Source organism: Bison bison, unplaced genomic scaffold (assembly GCF_000754665.1).
Source record: "Bison bison bison isolate TAMUID 2011002044 unplaced genomic scaffold, Bison_UMD1.0 scf7180017864302, whole genome shotgun sequence".
Classification (NCBI taxonomy): domain Eukaryota; kingdom Metazoa; phylum Chordata; class Mammalia; order Artiodactyla; family Bovidae; genus Bison; species Bison bison.
This window is the reverse complement of record NW_011494874.1, coordinates 2,920,235-2,942,668: the sequence shown is the minus strand read 5'-3', so window position 1 is coordinate 2,942,668 and position 22,434 is coordinate 2,920,235. Positions and strand designations below refer to the sequence as shown.

At 52.5% G+C, this 22,434-nt stretch overlaps 1 protein-coding gene across 2 annotated transcripts in view; it reads left to right on the top strand.

Annotated features, from left to right (window-relative positions):
• Nucleotides 1-100: 100 nt before the first annotated feature.
• Nucleotides 101-22,434, top strand: part of LOC104996958 — a 32,167-nt gene continuing 9,833 nt past the window's right edge. Inside the window, exons 1-6 of one of the 2 annotated variants that reach the window (XM_010851357.1) lie at nucleotides 102-856; nucleotides 6,581-6,688; nucleotides 6,813-6,980; nucleotides 7,119-7,252; nucleotides 17,094-17,169; nucleotides 17,494-19,681. In XM_010851357.1, coding sequence (XP_010849659.1) covers nucleotides 733-856; nucleotides 6,581-6,688; nucleotides 6,813-6,980; nucleotides 7,119-7,252; nucleotides 17,094-17,159 — 600 coding nt within the window. In that variant the 5' untranslated portion in view covers nucleotides 102-732 and the 3' untranslated portion in view covers nucleotides 17,160-17,169; nucleotides 17,494-19,681. Of the gene's footprint in view, nucleotides 857-6,580; nucleotides 6,689-6,812; nucleotides 6,981-7,118; nucleotides 7,253-17,093; nucleotides 17,170-17,493; nucleotides 19,682-22,434 lie in introns of those variants that run through there. The other variant, XM_010851359.1, reaches the window with a different exon arrangement.

The window sequence follows — 22,434 nt, the reverse complement described above, 5'->3', positions numbered from 1 at the left end:
CCCTGCTTGCACCACCCCCAGGCCCATTAGCAATTAAAAGGCAATTTAAAATTTTAACTAATTAGTTTTAGTTGTAATTAATTCAACTTTAACTAACACCTAGACTTGGCCTTCTAACCTTTGATCTGTTGCAGAGGACGCCAGGAGCAGGGGTTCCTGGATCCCACCAGCAAACAAAGCAACCACTGGGCAGTGAACGCCCCCCCAGGCCGCGGAAGATTGAAGAGGACCCGAACTGACCAACCAGCTGTCCCTCTTGGCTAAGTGTTGAAACCAGTGCCCTAGTGAGGGGGCACTGGCTAACCTCGGACTTTCGATGTGCTTTTTGCCTTGATGCTTTGCTTTTCTATGTGCGTCTGCTTCTGTTAACCTTCCATCAACCTGGAGGTTTCACCATCCCAGGGAGGTGTCAGTCTTTCTCAGTCCACCCCGTCATTATCCCCAGGATGGTCTGAAAGGAAGGGTCCCTTTGGGAACTTCTCAGGAGGGAGACCTGGGCCAAGGGCTCGGCCAGCATCTCCCTTGCAATTCCAAGGCCCAGGGTGGGCTTCTGGAAGGAGCATGATTCCCGAGGCCATGCTGCTGAACTGCCAGGGGTATCCCCACCTCTTCCAGATCTCCTCGTCCTTTCTGGGGAACTGGGATCGAGAAAAGCAACCTCCCAGGGTGTTGTGAGTGTTGGTCCGATTCTGGGAAGCTGGTAAGGCCAGGCATAGAAGAGGCGGTCAGTAAATGTTTTTCCCAAACAGGTTGGTCGACCACGTCCCCCTCGCCCCCCTCACCTGTCTCATGCTTCTCGTTTATTCTCCCACAGCGCTCCGGACAACCCCAGTCCGCAGGGCTCTCGGTGTACCAGGTAGGGGCCATACTCAGCCAGGGCTCGGGCTGACCTGAGTCAGGACATGCACGGGGCGTGTGGTCATTTCCAGAGCGCTTTGTATGTTCTGTGCCTATGTTATTGCTATGTCAGATGTCTATGTGAGCGAGGCCGCCTCGTTTACAAATGAGAATGAATGTGGCCTCCATTTGAGTAATTTTAAAAGGTGGAGGGCAAGAAGACAGAACTGAGCCCCCCTCCCTGTGGGATGGGAGTGACTCACACTTAGAGTGAGGTCGCTGAGGCTGGAGGAGTGTGAGCGTTTTGTTCCATTCCTGGCAAGAGAAGGGGTCAGAGTTGGACCCTGGGTGCCATCAGGGGCTGCCCCTTACCCCCACCCCTGCCCCAGAATTCTACCAAGAGCCTTTTGATTTCCACTCCAACGTTTGACAATGGGACAGCCTGTTTGGAATCCCAGCTGCCCGGGGTGGTCTTGGGGGTCTTGGGTGGCCCCACTGCTGGTACCATGTGCCGGTCCCACCTCTCAATAACGGTGTGACCTCAAATACATTGCTTACCTTCCCTGAGTCTCAGCTCTTTTCATGGCCTAAATGGGGATTAGGGGGGCAAAAAAAAGCAACACAAAAAACACCCGCGTTTATCTACCCCACATGGCGCTTTTGAAGGCCAAATGATGTAACCACTATGAAAGTGCTTTGTAAATTGCTGTGGAAATTGCGAGATACTTAGCACCAGGAGGCTGTGCCTCATTATCACATGCCCAGCCTTGTCCCCCCCCCACGCCCCCGCAGTAATAACAGCTAGCACCCACTAGGTGCTGTGTGTTTGTACTCAGTAAATAAATTCCAGAAGAAATAAAAACAGAATTAATTCAACAAACATTTTCTGGACTGCCTACAATATGCCCCGCACACCAGGCCTGGAATGTGATACAAAGATGATGAAAACAAGTCTCTTGGAAGCTAATTGGGGTCCTCGTTTGACCAGCACTTTCTTTCCTCCCCTTTTAAGCCAACCAGTTTTGTCCGGACGAGACAAAAACAACTCGGGCCGCTTTAGAGAAACCCGGCTTGGTGTAGACAATAGCTCCCGGGCTTCTGAAAGGGGCTGATTGGATTATGTGGCAAATGAAGGTGGAAAGATGACTTGGGAGGTGGCAAATGAAGTGGGCGGAGATCTGCTGTGAGTTAATCCAGGCTATTAGGAGGGACCTTTTGTCTTCCAAAGGCTGGCAGGAGCTTTCACCACTGGGTTTTACATCCTTAATGTAAGGACGCATAATTTATGGTCAGTGAAAACTCAGGCCCCTGTGAGATTTGAGTGGGCTGTAAAATTGAGCGTCCTGCTACCAGTGAGTAATTATAGGGGACATTTATGTCTCCCTTTGCAGTTGGCAAAGGCCTTTTTGCAACCATCAATTCATTTGAACCTCACAACTCCCTGTCCGGACCCCGGGCTGGCCTGTACCTCCTAGGGGAACAGAGGCTGTCAAGCGGCCTTCAGATGAGGACATCTGAGGTGTCTGACACAGTAAAGGGAGAGGAGGCCCCCCGCCCCAGCCCCTCCAGTTTCTCAGACCTGGCCCTTCGGCCACAAGCGAGTCCCTCCAAATTCCTAACTTTGCTTTCTCAGCAGCTTCTGAGCCTCCGGGCCTCTCCTGGCCTCCTTTCTAGCCTCTGTCTCTTTCCTTCCGCAGCCCCGCCTCCTGTAAAGCCTATCTACATTCGCTGTCTTCCTTCCTCACCTTCCGTTTCCCCTCCAACCCACCGCTTCGTGGTCTCCTCTGGTCCGTTGAACTCCACCAGCTCTAAGGTAATGACTTTTCTGGAGCTTAACTCCAGACATGTTTCCGGCTCCCGGACGCACGGACACGTATTCAGTGTTTCTCTCACAGTCTTCCCAGCTCCTGGTCTCTGGTGTTGACAGACATCCCTATCCCCTCCACCCCCTGACCTGTATGTAGACGGTACGGAGTCACCTGCCTCTGGCCCTCCTCCTTCTTAACCTCTCCTAGAAGAGTATCCAGCCCTTCCAGAACCTGCCTCTTGGCATCTTCTCTGGGTTGGAGCCCAAACCACCTAGAGCTGAGGCCTTGAGGTAGCTCAGTGTTTCCAAGCTTTTCCACCTTTCTCTCAGTTGCAGAATAGTTATCTTTACCTGGCAGGTCAGGTGGGCCATCGTGCAGGTAAAACCTCATGTCCCCACTATTCGAGGAACTTGAAATAAATTCACTTAAGTGTTCATGAGAAAGTACAGCCAAGGTCGCCATCCAATTTTCTTGTAGGTTAAGTTCCCACAGGAAGGAGCGCAAGGGAGAAGAAAGAAGTGGGGGAAGGGGGGGGCAAGAAAGAAGCAAAGACTAGAAAAGTGCCCCTAAGACAAAAAAAAAAAAAAAAAAAACCAGGAGCAAAGGGAGACTTAGAAAATACGAAAACCCACCCCAAAAAACACATCCAGAGAAAGGTTCCTTCTGGGGTTAGGCAAAAAGAAAGTAAACAGGAAAAAGGTTTTCAATTGATTATCCCAGTGACAAGTCCCAGGAAGCTTTCAAATCAAATTGCCCCATTTTAGGTTTTTAACTCCTTCTATCGGGTTTAACCTCTTTACCTCCCGCATCCTGGTTAAACCCTTCTCCTGGCCCCCTCGCTGGTGATTAAATCCCGAAGGTACATGGAGCCTTTCAGTGAATGAATGGCGAGCAGAAAGAGCCCTCCCCCTCCCCCCAGCTGTGTTTTTCAGTTCTATTCCACTTTCTGCCCTTTTCCCTTAATGAACACAGGGCTAATCTTGGGCCTTGTCAAGGAAGAGGCTGTAGGCCTTAATGAGGTAGCTGCTGGATTCCAATATTCATCTCATAAGGAGCCTTCTTTGTCTGGGAAGGAGAGACACACTGATTATCATAATGAGGTGAACCGCGGCTGCAGGGCAGGGGCGAAGAGGGTCTGAAGCCACACTTCTCATTTTGGTGCTGGAGCCCAGGAACTCATTCTGCTCCCCATTCAAGCCTTTGCCTCTGTCCCAGCTTGCAGTGCATGGAGTGAGGTTGAAAGCTGCAGGCAGCTTTGGGCCACAGATGAGGGCTGCTCTGCAGAGAGTTCCTTTGTTCGACCCTGCGTGCAGACCAGCCATGGGCCAGGGCGACTCAGGCCTCTGGGATCATTTTCCAGGAGCAGAGAGACAGAGATGTGGGTCAGGCTCACCCCGGACTCATTCTTAGGGCTCCCCGGTGTTAAACCTGTAAGACTTCCCAAAGCTGGAAAAGTAAGTCCTGGGTGAAAAAGTAAGTCCTAGGTGTAGACGCCGTGCAATTGTAGCCGAGCCAGCGTCCGTGGAACGCCCCCTCAGGTCAGGAAGTGGATGGGTATTGGTGCCCCAGCACAGCCCCATCCTCGTAGAAGGGCAGAGGTGGGGGCTCACACTCAGCCCCTTGTATGATGAGAGCCCCCAGCGGTCTGTCGGGACCACTCGGATCCAGTGTCCGAACCCGGCGTCACCCGCTGTACCCACTAACGGTTCCCGTGTCCTGCGCCCCGCCCCGCCCGTCAGTCCTCTCTTTCTGCCCTCATTCTTGAAATCCCTGGAGCCCTTTCTTGTCTTTAGGGAGGGTGTGTCTGAGTCAGAAACTTGCCCTTATGAACCCTAACTTCTGGATGTTCCTCACCTGAAGGCAGATCAATCACGATTAGATCACTCCAGTTTTAAACCTCAGACTCCAGCCAGACCTTCCGCCAAATGGGGTGGGGGAAAGGGAGTGGGTGCGGAGAAGTGCAGTGTTTGGAGCAAGAAAACTTGATTAGTTGAAAACTTCCGGTCCTCCCTTCCTCAACTTACCTCTTGGCTGAAGGTCCCCTGGTGTTGGTGGATGAGATTTAGACACGTCCTGAGTCAGCAGAACCGCCTCCCATCCAGCTCCCTAGATGACAGTCGGCCAGCTGGGACCACTCCATCGCTTTTGGTGGTGGTGACCCCAGATGTTGCCCGGACTGGGGGACTGGATGCGGTGGGCACTTCTGAGAATAGGGGGTCCCACCAAAACCTGCCCTCTTCTGTGCAGTTTGTGGAGAGAGCTTAGAGGGCAGCTCCTGGTGTTTCTAGAAGGATTTATTTTAAGTAGGAAAAAAGAAAATCCATAGAACCCTTCATACCCTCAAATACGTATCAATAACTAAAATATCTGCCCCAAAGTCATTAATATTTTAGCATTTGAGAACCCAGGGAGGAGGGTAAGGCAATTGAACTCATCTTCTGAGGCCGCTGGCAGGGGGTGTCTGTGCTCCTGACTCCCGAGTGGACGGTGTGGACTGCTTTAACCTGTGTCCTTGTTTCTGTGGCCCCCCTTCTGCGCCTGAACTGACGCAGCTCCCAGCTCCCTGTGGGCACGGGACACCTGCCCCCACTCCTCCAGCCCGGGGGTCCTGCGGGTCTTCCTGTGTGGGCCCCCGGACTCCCGGGCCCCAGCGGGCACAGCCACCATTAAGTCAATCCCGGAGGCTCCCCCCAGTTCTTCTGACTATTCCGTTATTTTTCTGCTTTCACTGCCCCCTTCTGTGGTCCATCCGTCTTCTCTCCCCGACTCCCATTTCCTCATCTGGCCCTCAGGGGGGCGTCCTAGGCCAGCCCACTCCTCCTTTGGGTGTCCCAGAACCAGCCGGCACAAAATGGGGCTCAGTAAGAGTATGTGGGATGTATGTTTGGACAGGTGAGTCAATGAAGGAACTTGACTGTCAAACCCGAGCTGCTAGGTGGGAGTCACTGGGAAGCGTTAGGTCTAAAGGGTGGAGGGTGTTGCCCCACCCCCAGCCCCTTTTGAGCGGGGCCCCACCAGTCTCACCCCTTCCTGGACTCACGCATCCATCCCGTCATCCAACAGTTGATCCTTGCTGAGCAAACCCATGGCTTGGCCCCGGGCTGGGCACCTGCCACCCTAGCGCGTCCCTTGATGGCCTCTGCCTCCCCAGGGTGGGGGGCCGGGGGGTTGCTTCTGCCCAGGGTGCCCTGTTGGCTCCCGGGCGTTGGAGCAGCATGCTCCTGCTCTGTAGAGAAGGCAGGCCGGGGGGGTGCGAGGGGCAGGCCTGCTTTGCCTTGCTGTGGTTGAGTGGCCCCCTTTGAATCCGAAGCCTGGGGAGGGGGCCCCGAACCTGCCCTTCTCCAGGGCTCAGCTGCAGGTCCCAGCCAGCCAGCCCCTCCTGCTCGCCCGGCCTCCCCGCCCATCCTGTAGCTGAATGTGCATGGTCGTCATGGGCCCCCAGCCCTAGAGTTCAGGACTGAGGAGGGGGCCGGGGCAGCCGTGGCATGTGTCCCCTTGGGCTCTGGCCGCACCAGGTCTCTCTCTTGAGTTGGGGGTCCGCGGGCTGGACCCCTCCCTCCAGGATACCCTCCTCCTCCTGGGACTACATCCAGCTCCCCCGCCCCACCTTTGCGGGCGGGGGCCTGCTCACCGCCAAGGGCCCCTGGCTGGGAACCTCCAGGGGACCTGCAGGCCTCACCTTTCCCAGCTGCCCACCTCGCTCCTCCTCTATCTGGCAGCTCTTCCTCTGGCTTCCCCCCGCGTCCCCGGCTCTGCTTGCCAGATCCGACCTGTGTGCCCTTCCCTGTGCCCCCTTCTCTGGGTTCAGGACCCTCTGCGTCTCGGCCGTCCACTCTGCTTAACACGTTGGTTTCCTTGCCGAGCCCACACCTGTGGTTGCCCGCGTGCTGCCCTGCCCACCTCCCACCTCCATGCCTTTTCCCTGTCTCCCGCAGTGCAAGAAGGCCTCCCCCCTCAGGGTGACTCAAGTTTCCAGTGGGTCTCCAGTGCCCGGGGCGCAAGCCCCCCAAACCCGGCAGGCCACCTCCCCCTAGCATCCTCAGGTACCTCTTCCCGTGGGCCTGGCCTCCCAGGCTCTGAGTGACCCTGGGCTGTAGCCAGGCTTTTGCCCTGTCCTCTTCTCCCCATCCTAATCCCCCCAGACCCTTTGTGATCACATCCTGCCAGGTCTGCCCACCCAAGCGCTGTGTCCCGGCGAGTCCCAGGCTCGGCGCCCGTGCCTCCCCAGGCCTTGTGGCCCGTCTGGGGGCTGCTCCCTGGCCTGTTGCTTCCCACACCTCTTCCCATCCTTGCCGCCCCACGAGCCACCTCCCTCCACCGAAAACCAGATGGCAGGTGAGACCAGGCTCTCTGCCTTTTCTGGGTCTTGTGTGTGTGTGTGTGTGTGTGTCTGTGTGTGTGTGTGTGGCTTTTCTGGGGGACTCGCTTTGTCGTCCTTCTAACGTTCTGCCTGTTCCCCCCCGCCACACCAAGGAGCCCCGGCGGCCCCGGATCGTGAACGCCTGGACAGAGGAGGCGGAGGAGCTGCCCTGGAGCAACACGTCTTCCACAGGGTCACCTGGCGTCTCGCGCCTGCCCCGAGCTGCGACGCTGCTGCCTGGCTTGGGGTGAGTTGCGCGCTTTTTTGAGACACCACGATTTCATCAGGCTTACTCAAACATGTCTCAGTTCGAGGAGGTCCACATGCAAACCTGGGAGGGGGTCACTTCCAAGGGCAGGTTCTCTGCCACCCCGACCATGGGGCCGGGCGTTCTGGAAGCCGCTGGGAGCTGAGACCCTTGTGTGCCAGCACGGTAAGTGGGGAGCATTCCCTCGGGTCTGGGCTCCTGAGAACTAGCGCCGGCCAGGCACACACACAGTAGGTCCTCACAGAGCTTTGCTGAGCGTGGAAATGAAATGAGTAGCAGGACGTTCGCCCTCCGCCTAAAGCCCAGCTCCCGGACCCCTTTGGAGATGCGGAAACAGCCGTGCCTGTCAGCCTGGAGCTGGAAGGGCGCTTCTGCCCACACGCCATGGAAACGTCAGTGGCTGTGAGAATGCTGGGTTCTCACGCGCAAGGCTTTGATAATGTCCTTTGATCAAACAGTGGTTTTTGAGAGAGTTCTTCCCTTGGCCTCGTCTCCTCACCCCTGAAAATGCAGCGGGGTGGGAATGTTTTTGTGTGTGTAAATAAAATCAGTAATGGTGGAGCACAAGAAAGCTGGGGTTTTAGCTCCATGAGGCTCTCTGGGCCCGACATTTGTTTATGGGACCATCATTTATTCAAGAAGCGTTGATGGAGCCTTGGGGGCCTGGGGGTGGGGCTCTTCTCCAGGGGCCTGAGGCCAGCTTTGCCTTAAGGACCAGAGGGTCTAGTCAGATGCCTGGGCGGGTCCCATATGGTGACGTGGCCTATGTGGCATCCAGGTCAGGTGGACAGGGGTGCGGGGGCCCCCCTGAGGGCACCTTGCTTTCTGCGGTCACAGCAGAGGAGCCCACGGCAGGGCCTTGGGGATGTTTTCACAGCCAGCAGCTCAGTGGAAGGTGGCTGGCTCTGTGCGCATGTCTGAGACGTTCAGGGTAGCCCCTGGGGTGAATGAATGAAGGCACCTAAGTGGCCGGGATGGCTTGGATATGGGGTCAGAGTTGACTCAACTCCCTTGATGTTTATGGAGGCTCAAGTGGGCCTAGCCCTGTCCAAGTCCCCATGCCTTGATGCTCCACACAGGGTCTCTGTGAGAGGAAACAGGGACCACGTTGGAGCTGGGGGCCCTGTCTTGGGGTGCACCCGCCTTTATGAGCCCTGTAGCCCAGTGAGCAGAGGGGATGGACCCCCGTACTCCCCAAGGGTCTCCGGGTTCCATCCCAGCTTCTGTAAGGCTCTTGCATCAACCAGATTTGGGGGCCAGCTCTTCCACAGTCCTGCCCTCCTGCCCTGAGTGGGGAATGGGCTGGGGATGGTATTTTGAGCAGGCGAGAAGGGAAGATGTGTCCATACAGGGGGCTGACCCCTTTGTCCACTTGTTTCCACTCCCCAGAGGTTGCAGAGAGGTGGAGAGCGTGTGCCCAGGCCTGATTCCAGGGAGCGGGCACCAGGCGGGCTCCACCCCTTGACATTTACTCCGAGGCTGGCATTTGCCACCTGCAAACATGATGATGTGGAACGGAGCCCGGGAGGGGATCTTTACAAAGGGCAGGATGCGGGCTCCGGGATGTTGTATCCGGAGCTTACCAGAAAGATCTATGTGATTCGTTAGAGCCAAATGCCCACGGTTCCTGGACGCCTCCCTCCTCGGGGACGTCTCGGGAGCCCCTCCAGGTGGGCTGGGCTGACGGGCAGAGTCAGGATGGAGGCCGATCCCCAGCCAGTCCCGGACTTTGCCAGCCCCCCGCCCCTTCTCCTCCTCGGTATTTGGGATGGCCTGTCTTTGGGCTGTGGTGAATTTTAGAGGCTTTGGTGAATGCTCAGTCTCAGGCAAACACATATTTTGGATTTTGTGTGTCATTATGCAGAAAATCGGAGAAGGCAATGGCACCCCACTCCAGTATTCTTGTCTGGCAAATCCCATGGACAGAGGAGCCTGGTAGGCTGCAGTCCATGGGGTCGTGAAGAGTCGGACACAACTGAGCGACTTCACTTTCACTTTTCACTCTCCTGCATTGGAGAAGGAAATGGCAACCCACTCCAGTGTTCTTGCCTGGAGAATCCCAGGGACAGGGGAGCCTGGTGGGCTGCAGTCTCTGGGGTCGCACAGTTGGACACGACTGAAGCGACACCGCAGCAGCAGCAGCAGCATGCAGAAAATGGGGGCTTCCCTGATAGCTCAGTTGGTAAAGAATCCTCCTGCAATGCAGGAGATCCTGGTTCGATTCGTGGGTCAGGAAGATCTGCTGGAGAAGGGATAGGCTACCCACTCTAGTATTCTTGGGCTTCCCTTGTGCCTCAGCTGGTAAAGAATCCACCTGAAATGTGGGAGACCTGGGTTTGATTCCTGGGTTTGGAGGATCCCCTGGAGAAGGAAAAGGCTACCCACTCCAATATTCTGGCCTGGAGAATTCCGGACCATAGAGTCCATGGGGTCGCAAAGAGCTGGACACTTTTCACTCAGAAAATAGAGTAATAGGTATACTAGGTCAAGCTCTTCATTTGAAGAAGCTGAAACGTATCCACCTGCCATTGTCCAGTGTTGGAAGAAAGGATCATTTTCAGGAATATTAATTTTTGGTGGATTGGCCCATCCCTGAGCAGTAAGGGGTGAAAATGAGGCCCTGGCCAGCCAGCCAGACGGTGGGAGGGGTTCCCTGGGCGTTTGTCGTGGTGCTGGGCCGGTCCTCAGGGCCGCCTCTAGCTGAATGCTTCCGGGTGCGCACAGGTATCGGGAAGAGATGGTGGTCTTGCTGGAAAGCTGGTCCTCGGGCCCCACCTGCTTCCCCGACCGTGGAGGGGGATTGGGACGGGGGCTGAGAGCATAGCTGCGCCTCTGCGCGTCTGGAAAGCAAGAAAATGCCCCCTTTCTCGCCCTCAGTCTCCCACCTGCAGGTTGCTTGTGGGACTGATGGCAGCTTTCAGGGCCCCTGACCCAGTGTCTCCTGACTCGTGACTCAAACCCCAAACGTATTTCCAAGCACATTTCTCCAAATAATGTAAAAAACTGGCAAGACTTAAGGGCAACGGGAGGCATGTGTTTCTTATTCATTCATTTACATGAAGGAACTTAAATGTGTGTGGTTTTTTTTTTTTTATGACCAATCTGACTTCCAGAAAGAAAAAAAAAAAATCACCCGTCTTTAATGAGCTTGCTAATGAATTTTTCCTTGAAAAGAGGAAGGCAGCTTTACACAGAAGGGGTTGTGGAGGGAAACAAATTAAGGCCCCAAAGGGTTAAAGGGCAGTGGACAGTGTAGAAGCCGCCATTGTGAGCTGAATCAGAAGGTCTGGGGTGCTGGGAGCATTTTCTTTTAGAAGACTGACATTTAACAAGTTGCAAATGAGCCCCAAGAACTGGTTCCTTTTTCCATCTGCGGCTTTGAGCTCTGCCCCCTGTCCTAAAGAAGGACTTAAAGGAGTCTGACTACCTTGGTCTCCCATCCCCGGTTTGAACAGATGGAAAATTCTGGAAAAGAGTTAGTTACAGCTTTCCAAATGAGGCCATCTGAAGCATGGGGTCCCCGTGTTGAAAGGAAGAGAATGGTCTGTAGGGGAAGGAGTGGAGGCTTTCACTCTGGGGCACCTCCCCCTAGTTCCAATGGGCAGCCCCAAGTCCCAGCTGCCTGCCTATGGCTTCGGGAGGCTGGGCCATTTTTTCGGTGGGTGTTTATGGCAGGAGTTAAGCTGAGGTAGCGCCCCGTTATGGGCGTGGCATGAGTCAGTGTTTTGGGGCCAGGAGGGAAGAGAATGAAGGGACCCTTGGAAATCCACCAGGAGGAGGTCAGCCCTCTACAGTGTCCACTCCCAGGCACAGCTCCCCCCGCCACCACATGCTGCAGCAGCAGCAGGAGGGATCTCAAGTTCACTTGGATCCAGCAGAGGTCGAGGGTCCCCTCCTCAGTCAGTGCCCAGGCGACATGCTAGCAGTGCCCAAGAGGCTCATTTCTGAATGCCCACACATCCTTGAATTCCTAGTGCCTTCCAGATTTTAGATACTTGGCCCCTTATCCCCGCCTTTGGGGAACTCACCAAAGGCCTCGGCGGTCGTGAGGGGCCTGCAGGCAGAGCAGGTGCAGGGCGGCCGAGGCCGGGGCAGGCCCCAACTTGGGAAGGGTGTGTGTGTGTGTGTGTGTGTGTGTGTGTGAGAGAGAGAGAGAGAGAGGAATTAATTAAGGGAGAGGAGAGTGGTGGAGGGTGTAGTCATGACTCTCCTAATTGCTCTCCAATTTCTTTGGGCTTCAACAAAAATCCAGATGGAGGGTTCTTAAGTCCTCCTTCCTGGGAGTCGGGGGGCCAGGGTGGCGGGGGAGGAAGGCTGCCCACCACCTTCTGCCGGGCGTCTCTTTGCAGAGTGAATAGGGTCTTTGGCAGGGGTTTAAGGAGGGGACTTAGCCTGGGAGCTCCCAGGGCGGTGCAGATGGAGACAAAGGCCCCGCAGAAGGAATGTGGGGAGCCCCCCACGGAGAACAGCCACCTGGGGATAATTGGGAGGCCCAGCGCAGATGAGTTTTCCCAGGTTCTGTGAATACATTCTCTCAATAGAAGGTGCCCTTTCTTCACATGAAAAGAGGAAACCTCAATTACCTCCCCCTGAAACAGAGTGTGTGTGTGTGTGTGTGTGTGTGTGTTCCCTCCGGGGGCTACGGCGGGGCCCCTCGCCCTTGTGTGCATGGTGGGGGCTCCGAGGCGCATAGACGAGAGGCCGCACAAAGCATGTCCAGCTAGCTGCCCCGTCCGCGCGACCCCAGACCAGCCCGGACTCCCCCGACCCGGGGCTTTCTCTTTGCAAGTTTCTCAGGAGGGGGAAGCGAGTCGCCCTGCCTGTAAACAAGAATCTGATCAAACGGGCCTGATGCCTGAGAAACAGCCAAAGGAGACAGGAGTCCAGGGTGGAAAGTTGGGGAGAAGGCTGGTCGGGGGTGGGCAGAGATTGACCGCACGTCTGTGCTGGCCGTCCAGACTTACAGCCGTGCGGGGCCTTCCAGCCCTTCTCTGGGCTGTTCCGTGGAGTGGGGGATCAAGTCATTCCTTCGGGTTAGGAAACTGGGGCTTCTGTGGCTCCGAGATCCACTTAGGAAAGGTGAGAGAGGTGGGCAGTCAGCAGGGGGCTCAGGGTCGGGGCCACCCTAAGCACGGGGGCCTTCTGAGCTGGAGGGAATCAAGTTGGCACTCTCGGTGCCCCCAACTATCCCAAGGACTCAGGCCCTTCTGGAGGAACCCAGGGCAGAGTCCCTGCCATGGGATGAAAGCATCCTGGTTCTGAGTCTCTGCTGGTGACTTTGTTGCTGCTGGCTTCTGGGCCTCAGTTTCCCTATCTGTAAAATGAGGCAGTAGCCTTTCAGTTGTCTGTATTTAGTGAAGCAGAAGCCAGGGATGTTGGCACTAGAAAGACAAGGGCTCTTTCACCAGAGGAGGGGATGGGGGTCCCTAGGTGTTCAAATTGGGCCCCTACTGGCCTCCTGGCTGGGGGCAGGGACCCCCTGCTACTCAGGCCTGGTCAGTCAGAGGAGAGAGTCCAGATTGGGCACTTTGGGTGCCCCAGGGTCAGGCAGCAGCTCTGCATTGGTCTTCTAGGGACCTGGTTCCAGCCTATGCTCAGCTCCCACTGTGACTATGACCTTGGTCCCCGATGGGCCTCAGTTTTCCTATCTGTGAAATGGGGGCAGTGCAGGATCACGGTCACCTCAGGGTCCATGGGGCCCTGAGTTCCTTCCAGCTGCTCAGGGGTTTGTTTGCTGAGTCTTGAGAGTCAGAGGGCTGGAGATCCCTGGTCTTCCGTCTCTCCACCCTCTTTTACTTCTAAGACAAGGAAAGCAGAGACCTGAGGGAGCTGGGTGTGAAGCCCACCGCCCGTGGCCAGGCAGCAGGGTTGGCAGTCGTCAACCAGTCCTCTCGGTCAGCTCTTTGTGAACACGGATCCTAATAAGGCTCGTGGCCCAGAGCAGCTCAGTGGACTATTCTTCCACACAGGTGGGCCGCCGGCCAAGCCTGGAACACCTTTCTGGGCCGTGTAATGAGCCTGGCCCGTGGCTGCGGTCCCAGGAGGGTGTGCCAGGCCGCACCCTTCCCTGCGGCTCGCCCCGGGGCCTTTCGGTCAGGAGACCCTCCGCGGTACCTCCGTGGGTGCCTTGGCCCAGTCCGCGGAGAACTTCCTGAAAAAGCCATCAGGCAGAGAGGCAAAGTTCTGGAAAAGCGATCAGTCGCCTGCCCCGCTGCCCATCCCAGACTCAGTTTTGCAAACATCTCTAGCTGTCTCTTTGTGCTTCGGTGCATGGTAATAGAGCGCACAAACCCGCGGCCAGGCCTGCACCCGTGATCACCATGGTGGGCTACAGCCTTTGTTTGCTGACCTTGGTTGCTACAATACCTGCGAGCTGAAATGAGGGATCGGGAAATTGCCAGCTTCAATTAGACCGGCAGCCTGCCTTCCCAAGTGCCTCTGCCACTCTATCCATTAACGGTAAACATACGCCAAATAGGCCTTAATTCTCTCTAATTGCCCACTCCTGAAGCAAAGAGTGAAATTCCAGGAAGAGGCGTATGTAAACAGCCCCCATTCCCTGGCCGACTAAAATTAGAGGACTGATGGGGGCCGGTGAGAGGTTGGTGCGGGGCGGACGTGATTTCAAAAGCTGTCCCAATTACCTCTCCTATTTTCATAAATGAGCCCGTAATGTTCAGGGCCCTGGCCTTCACAAAGGTACAGGAAATGAGGTCCGCCAAGAGCTTGCATCTGTTGGGGAAAGTTGTGAGGGGGTGGTCTCTCCTCAACAGGTAGGAGGGCGAGGCTGATGACTGTTGGATAAACTGCAGGCTTCTATTTCTGAGAATCAACATTTTATGAAAAAATCGTCCTTTTCCATCTTTCCCCTGCACTCAACACCCACAAATGATATATATGTATTTTTTTCAATTTCAATACAGTATTTATTGTATAGAAGAAAAGTAGATTGATTAGTAAATAGTAAAAGGTTTGGGGGGAGAAATATATTACAGTAGGAAAAATTCTTTAAAATTTTTATTTCTTTAAATCTATTTTTTAATTAGAGGAAAATTGCTCTTCAGTGTTGCGTTGGTTTCTGCCCTACAACACAAGTCAGTCTCATATATATATATATACACACACACACACACATATGTAATTATGAGTGATCCACAAATGATTTGTACCAGACATGCCAGATCAAGGAGGTCCCATTTGCCCCTAGAATCGAGGAACTTTAAAAATCTTGAGAGGCAGTATACATGTAGCTAATTGATGATATTGAACAGCAGAAACTAACACAACATTGTAAAGCAGGTATCCTCCGATTAGAAAAAAAATATCCTATGATAAACCGTAGTGGAAAACAATATTAAGAAAAGAACGTAAATATATGTATCACTGTGCTGTACCGCAGGAAGTAGCAATGTTGCTAATCAACCATACTTCAGTAAAAAGAAAAAGAAAACATTTCCTGAGAAGCAGAGCTAGGGTTTTCTAAGCCTTGTAAGCTCTGGAGGATGATTTTGGTGTAGTCAGCAGGGCTTCCTGCATGCATCCTGAGCGCAGCACGTGCGTTTATGAGTTCTCCGATCAACGTTGCTTGCGACAATTGTTCCTCTGGACCCTAAAAGGAAGCTCGTGTTTTCCTTTGGTTCCAGACACTGACTCATCTCTGCAATGTCTTCATCTGTCACGATTGCAGCCCAGCACCGCAGGGCTGATCCATCACCACGGTCGCAGGGCTGGGACACACGGAGTTCAGAAACTAAGGCATGACTTTGCCGGGGCAACGTCTTTAGTCGCAGCCCGGGGGTCTGCGTGAAAGTTGGGTACGAACAACCAGGAAACTCTGAGGGCTCCCGGGGTCCCTGGGGAAAGAAGCAGGAAAAAAAACCCAGATGCCCTGAGCTGCTTCTGATTTCCCCAGTCCTATTAAAAGACACCAAAGAGAACCAAAGCGGAAAGACATAGCAGAGCCCTTTCCTACCTCTTTGGCCTGTGGGAAAGGGCGGTGACTGTGGTCTTGCCGTGTGTTCCGGGTCTAGAGCCCGGCCGTGCTCTTAGGACTGTGGAGATGGTGACAGGGCCACCCCTGGGTGCTCATGGGTCTCTGAGGAAGGGCTGGAAACTCTCCCGGAGTGGGGGGTCCGCAATACGGCCTAGAGCGCCCTTAGATAACCAGTGTACCCTGGTCACCCATGGGCTGATGACTGCTTGATTAACTCTGGTTTTTTAAAAAGACTTCCTGTTTTTTGCTTATAAAATCAACCAGTCAGGGGAATAGAGTGTTTGGGAAGCTCAAGGTCAGGGGAGGAATTCTCAGGAGGCTTGGAAGCAAGAGGTGAGCCCCCTGGGGCCCTGGCCAAGTCTTGGGCACCCCAGTGAGTGAACCATGGGCAAGGGGGTTGAAGTACCCAAATGGCTTAAGTCAGGGCAGGGGGCTTGGAGAGGACCTCTTCCTTCCTTGGGTTTCCTTGGAGGGCTACTGGACTCTCCTTGTTCTTTCTTCCTTTTCTCAAGTTTTAATTTCTCATTCTTGCCTTGATTTGGCTCCCTCCTCACCTTACAGTGCCGATCAAACCTCAGTCATCAGATAAAAGAATTAACAGGGACCTTCTGTGTAGCACAAGAGAACTCTATTGAATACCCTGTGATAACCTATCATGGAAAAGAATCTGGAAAAGAATAGATACATGTATTTGCATCACTGAGTCACTTTGCTGTACGCTTGAAACTAACACAATATTGTAAACATCAACTATGCTTCAGTATAAAAAACAAAAAACAAAAAACACACCAAACCCCCCTTAGTCATCACAGACCACCTGTTGGCCACACTTACCTACCAGAGCCTCCTGGGTATATGTTCAACATCAACTCCCTTAACGTATTTTTAGAAAATGACTAACCTTTTTTTTTTTTTTTTTCTGAGCAGTTTTAGATTTATAGAAAAAGTGAATGGCAAATATAGAGCATGCTCGTCACCTGCCCCCCACCCCCGTTTCCCCCGAGGTCAACATCTGGCATCAGCGTGGCGCACTCGTTGCCATGGATGAGCTGACCTTGAGAATGTAGCTGTTAACTGAAATCCATGGTTTCTATTGTTCTTTGTATCCTACAGTCTGTGGGTTTTGACAGATGTATAATGACACGTGTCTATCACTGGTCAGCTCGTTCTTTTTAAACTTTAAGGCAAATACTTGATGTCAAAGATTTGACAAGCCTGGTCAGGGCTTTTTATATGGGGCTGGTGAAAACTTGTAGGTAAATTGTTCAGGTGAAGCCGTCTGTCCGGGCAGCCCTGTCCCTTCATCTTCCATCTCATGGTTTTAGGACATGCTGCTTATTCAGGACCCCACAACCCTGGTGTGGTCCTCAGTGTACTTCCCTAGTCTCAGCCAGGGCCCGCTGCCCTCGCCCCTCATCATGCACACGCTACCCTGCACACGCTGACCCTGGTTCAGCTGTGCCCGCAGCGCCCTTCTTCCTGGTAGAATGCGCTTCCAGGAAGCCTTCTATGCAGCCTTTGAGTGTGTCCAGCTCCAGCTGTCACTCACGCAGTGACTCCGAGCCTCTGGGTTCTGTGAAACAGCGTCTAGCAGCACGGGTGGCAACAACCCACCCTGAGGGCCTTGGGGTCATGTCCACGCCAGCCCCCGTCAGCTCCAGATATACCTGGAGCTGGGAGAGGGGGAGCTTGGCAGGTGAGAGCGCTCGTGAGTGAGTGTAAAGAGAAGAGAAAGGCTTGATTTCATCAGTTCCACCCTTGAAGTTGGGGCGTCTCTGCTTCCGTTGGGTGAGATTCTCTGAGTGACCCGGTGCTTTCTCGTTCCAGCCGAAGCCATCATCTGGAATCCTCCGTGGTCCAGGACCTCGAACCCGCCACCCCAGCACCCTCTAGCTCCATAATCGTAAGTTGTTGGGGGTGTGGGGGGCACATGTGAGGCTGGTCACCAATGGAGGCGGGCTGCCGCCCCGACAGCCTCGTGGGGAGGGATGGGTGAGCACTGGTCGGAGGTCCCCGCCCAGAAGGGGGTGCCCAGGGAGCCAAGCTGAGTGTGGACCTTGCGGGCTTGCGTTCAGAGGCGCACCCCCACCCTCCTCATGGCATCTCTGTGGCAAAGGGATTCTACAGGTGGCCTCAAGTGCCAGACCCCCACAGAATTGCTCCTCTTTCACAAAGGAAGTGAATGGCCCTTTCATGACCGAGCCCCACTTTGGCTCTTGTGTGGCAGGGCAAACTAGGATGGAAGTGGCCTAGCTGGGGGGCCCTTCGATGGGCCAAGGAGAAAACGCAGGCAGTGGCACCAGCCTCTGAAGCCGTCTCCGAGCTCCAATAATCTTCGCTTGCCTCCCCCCTTGAAATGTCCCAATGGACAGACTTTCTGTCTTCAAAGCTTCGGGCCAAACCTCTTCAAGCTTTTTATTGTTTGGGACTGGGACGCTTAGCAATAATGATGGGTAGTTCCTTTTTTATTTGCCTTGAAAGGCCAAAATATATTTTTGTGTGTGTGACTATAGACAAAGCCGTCTGCTTTCAGATAAACTCTGTCCGTCGTCTCCCACCAGGGAGGTTGTATATACCATGTGTGTCTCTGTGTACTCTTGGGTCTTGAAACAGGTTTCTCATAGGGATGACCATTCACAGGGGTCCTTGGGGAAGCGCCTGCCCCACCAGCGGGCCTGGGGAGCCCGACCCCTGTGTGCACAGGGTGTGGGCCCCGGGGTGGGGGTCTGGCTGCTCTAACGCGTGTTCTGCCTGTGCCTGCATCTGCCATGCTTACGTGTCAAGGACTGTGGGTTCTGTGCTCCTTGGTGCTCAGCGGGATGAGAGCGGGTGGGAGGTCAGAGTACTGTGAATGCCCTACTGTTCTGGTTGGGAAGGCGTTTTGCTGGGCTCTGTTACCTGATCCAAAGAAGCGAGTGGATGAATAAATGAATGCAGGCACGAGAGAATGAATAAACGAATAAATAGTGTAAAGGAGTGTACCCTGAATGAGATCCAGCTGCATATATCACAGATCAATAGATAAGTCGATGAAGCATGGAATCAGTATGTAAATAGGGCCATGCAGAAACCGGTATCCGGTTATCCTGGACTAAGGCACACAAGCAATTCAAATGCATAGCACCTATCGCTTGTCCATAAAAGAAGAAACACCTACATGACAGAAAGAGAGAATGAGGAGTCTGGACGTGTAAACCAGGGGTGAGGCTGGGAAGGTGAAGCCCATCAAAGTGAACAGATGGGAGAGAGGGTACCAGGGATTGAAAGCGGCAAGGAAAATGGAAAGATGCAAATTAATATGTAAAAAATAAGGTAACTTTTAAAATTAGGAGGTGAGAAAAATACTCCCCATAAGGAGGACTATGTCAGGTTATTATAAGCCAAGCATTAGGATTAATCCAAATACGTGCTCTTGGCAGTAGAAAAAAAGAGAAAACACCAGAGGAAGAGCTCAAAGAATAGTTACAAATGAAAAAAGACCCAGGGAACCAGAGATGAGATTTAACTTTAACCCAAAGTTTTCTAATTCTGGGCACACATGAATAAAGACTGAAATGAAAGTTAAAAAAAAAAAAAGAGAAAAAAATGAAGGGGAGGATGAGTGAGCAGTGGACATACCTGGATCCAGAAGGGAGCATGGCAGAAAGGGTTTTGAGTCATCCAGTCCTGCAAACTGAGGTCTGTTCCATGAAAGGATTAAAAAGGAGAATAAAATATCTAAATAAAAATCTAGAAATGTGGAAGAAAAAGTAACGGGTGTGAAGTCCAGAAAAATATTAGTGGGTGAATAGATAAACATATAAAAGCAGGCAGTGCCAGCAGTTGAGCAACAGACGGTCATGACTCGAGGGCTGTGGTTAGTCCGACCCTGAAAGCCACAGGACTATCAAAAAACAATAAATATCTCAATAAACGAGCGAGCGAGCATCTAAAGAGACAGAGACAGCATGCAGTGAGGAGGGGGAGAGGCCGTGGTCACACCAAAGCTCCAGGACGATGAAAGAAGACAAGCGAGAAAGGAGGAGACGTGCAAAGTTGCAATGAAAGAGAGAGGATAAAAAAGGTGGTAAGTGAGTAGATCCTCTGAAGAAGGCGAGGCTAGGAATCCAAACTGTGGGTCAGCATGGGTCAAAATCTGAGCATGCTCTCCATTAGTAGAGGAGTAAATACCTAATAAAAAGAAAAACAAAAGCAGGAAGGAAGAATGGTGTGAAGGAAGGAAAGCCAGAGGGAAAGACTGACTGAGAGGCGGAGCTGAAGGGCCCGGGGGTGCTGTTTGCAGGTGACATTAGGCTCCATCAGGTCGTGGCACCTGAGCTCCAAAGAATACAAGAAAGAGAGAGAGTAAAAGAGAGAAACAGTGAAACTGAAAATGGGAAAGAAACGACAAGCAGAAGTCAGATTAGAAATGCAAAGAGAAAAAGGAATGTACTAATAGATAAATGCGTATATAAGAGAGAGGTATTCTAGGAATAGGAATGTGAGGGGCGTGAACCACGCGCATGGGTGAATTCACATCTGGGCTTCTGAGATGGGTCACCACCCACCCAACCAGGAGGCAGGTCAAAGCCGAAATAAGTAAGGGAGGACCTCAGAGAGGCTAGGGAGGGGAGGACCCATTGCTTGTATATTATCATGTATCCAATTAGGTACCCTGCCATCTAGAAGTGTAAAAACCATTATCAAAGAGAAAGGAAGCCTGAATGGGCACATGAATGCATGAATGACTGAGAAAAAAAAAATTGCAGTGACCAGTGAGGCTGATGTTGCGAGGCGTGTTAGGGTTCAGCCACTTCCTGGTGCCCAATCTCCAAAAGAAAGACAGGCAGTAAGAAAAAAGCCTGAAAGACTGGTAGAAAAGAACAATTAATTAAGATGGGAGGGAAAAAAATAAAAAGTTTTTATAAAGAAGTAAAAAAGATAATAAGTATGTCAGTGAAGTGTGTGAGAGGGGCCTGGTTTAGCACAGATCATCCACATTCATTCAGATGTCTGGCCCGAGTTGATAAATAGTAAAAAGAACAATACGTAAATAAAAGCCTGAAGGAATAAACACACGCATTCCACAAGAAGGCAAGGAAAGGAGTTTGAAAAATTGAAGGGGAGATGGGGAGAAAGAAAGATATGGGAGAAGAAATGAAAATAGACGGATGGAAGAAAAAAGGCAGTTCCTGGATAAGTACTTAATAAACATATTATTCACTAAATATAAAAACTAGTAAAAGCTGAAGTTCATCAGAAAGAAAGAATAAATAAGGGGATGGCTGTGTGAATGAATGAATGAATGAGGAAGGGGACTTAGATGAATTAGTCTCTGCACCTGAGGCTCTTGAGAATCGAAGAATTGCCAAAAGAGCCAGTGAGGACAGAGGAGGGGCATAGACAATTAAGACAAGATGGATATTAGCCATAAAAACATATTGAATGAATAAATAAATATGTACATAAATTACGAGAGAGAAGGCCATGCTAGAACAAGAAGATGAGAAGGCACCATGCACCAGGAATCGTGAGTGATTCAAAACTGGGCTCCTGAGAGAGTGAAATAAGTCCTCCCGCAAATCACCAGTGCAAGGAATTAATGAACCAAAGGGGCCCTACGTGGACTGGTGCCGAGAAGGCTCCAGGAACCACAGATGCTAGGTGATCCCATTCTGTGCACCTGAGGCCCATAAGTGAAAGAATAAATATTGCAATAAAAGAGTGACAGAAAGAATGAATGGACCCACGAATGCCTGAATTCGTGATGGGAATGCCTGAGGCGGCCCATGGGATGGTCGCTCACCTCACCCCGCACACCTGAGGTTCCTAAGACTGAAAGAGAAGCAGAGAAAGAAATGGGGCAAAATGAAACTTAAGTGAAAGAGAAAGGTGGGGGACCCAGCAGAAAGGAGTGAAGATGTGGGTGTGTTGGAGAGAAGGGTCTGTTAGGAATAGGGGTGAGGTGTTCATCAATCCTAATGATGGATAAGGTCATCCAGTCCCCTTTTCTAGGGCAAAGGAGGATGGAGAGATTAAAAAAGAAGCAGCAGCAAAAAAAAAGAGAGAAAAGAAAGACGGTAAACCAACCACCAAAGTGATAAATGGTTCGTTAAGAGAGGTTGTCTGAACAGGAACGATAATTAGTTTACATACGATTCCTTAAATAGATAAAAGCATCGCACCTTTCTGAGAATAAATGAAAAATAGACCAAACACCCAGCCCCAAGACAAGGCTGCACCTCCAGCCTTTTATTATCTTTATGTCATAAAATATAGGCAATGGAGGTCCATAAATAAAAGAATAAATAGCAAAATGTAGAAGGTGACTAGTGGCGAGGAAGAAAGATTGCAAAGGCAGGTAAGCACATGGGCTGATGATGGTTATTTTGCACGTGGAGTTTTGACCGCTATAATCATTTCCCAGGATAAGCCAGGATAAGAATGAAAGGCAGGGCAAATGCGAGACTGCATGAGTGAATGAATGAAATGGTGTTGCTTGGACCAGGGGTGTTGCATGTGGGATCCTGACTCATCCTTCTTCACCTGAGTTTGTAAAAATGAAGGAATGAAAGTAAGCGTGAGAGAAATAAGAAAGCAGAAATGGAAATAATGTGTAAACAAATAAGAAGGGAGACCTTCATGAACCAAAGGCTATGATTAAAGTCATGCTGTTGAAGTCGGTAGATAAAGGCATCAAATCTAAATGGATGAGTGAATGAATGGAAGAAATGGATGCATGGAAGGAAGGAAGGAAAGAAGGCAAAGGAAGAAGGGAAATGAAGGAAGAGAGGGAGGGAAGGCTTCCTGTTTGGGCCCCCGGGTTCCCAGCAGCTGGATGGAGTGGGTGGCCCATGGCATGCGGTGTGCTTGTGACGCGCATTCCCTGGCGGGGAGGGGCTGGCCCAGGGGGGCCCTTGCCTGGAGGGCCCCTGTCACATCCTGGCTGTGGGGGCCATTTCACCTCATTGCTCTCGTTCCGTTTTCCCCATGTGTAGACGTGGAATGGCATCGACTCCCTGCTTGGGTGGATCGTGGGGGCAAATGCTGCCCTGCCTGTTGGCAGTGCCCCGTCTAGAGCCCGGGAGAGGCAGAAGGGCTCAGGCCCCAGGTGCCTGCAGAAGGTTGCGGGAACAGGGGGTGTTGGGCCAGGTGGATGTCCTGGCCCCTCCCTGGGCATGGGTCACCT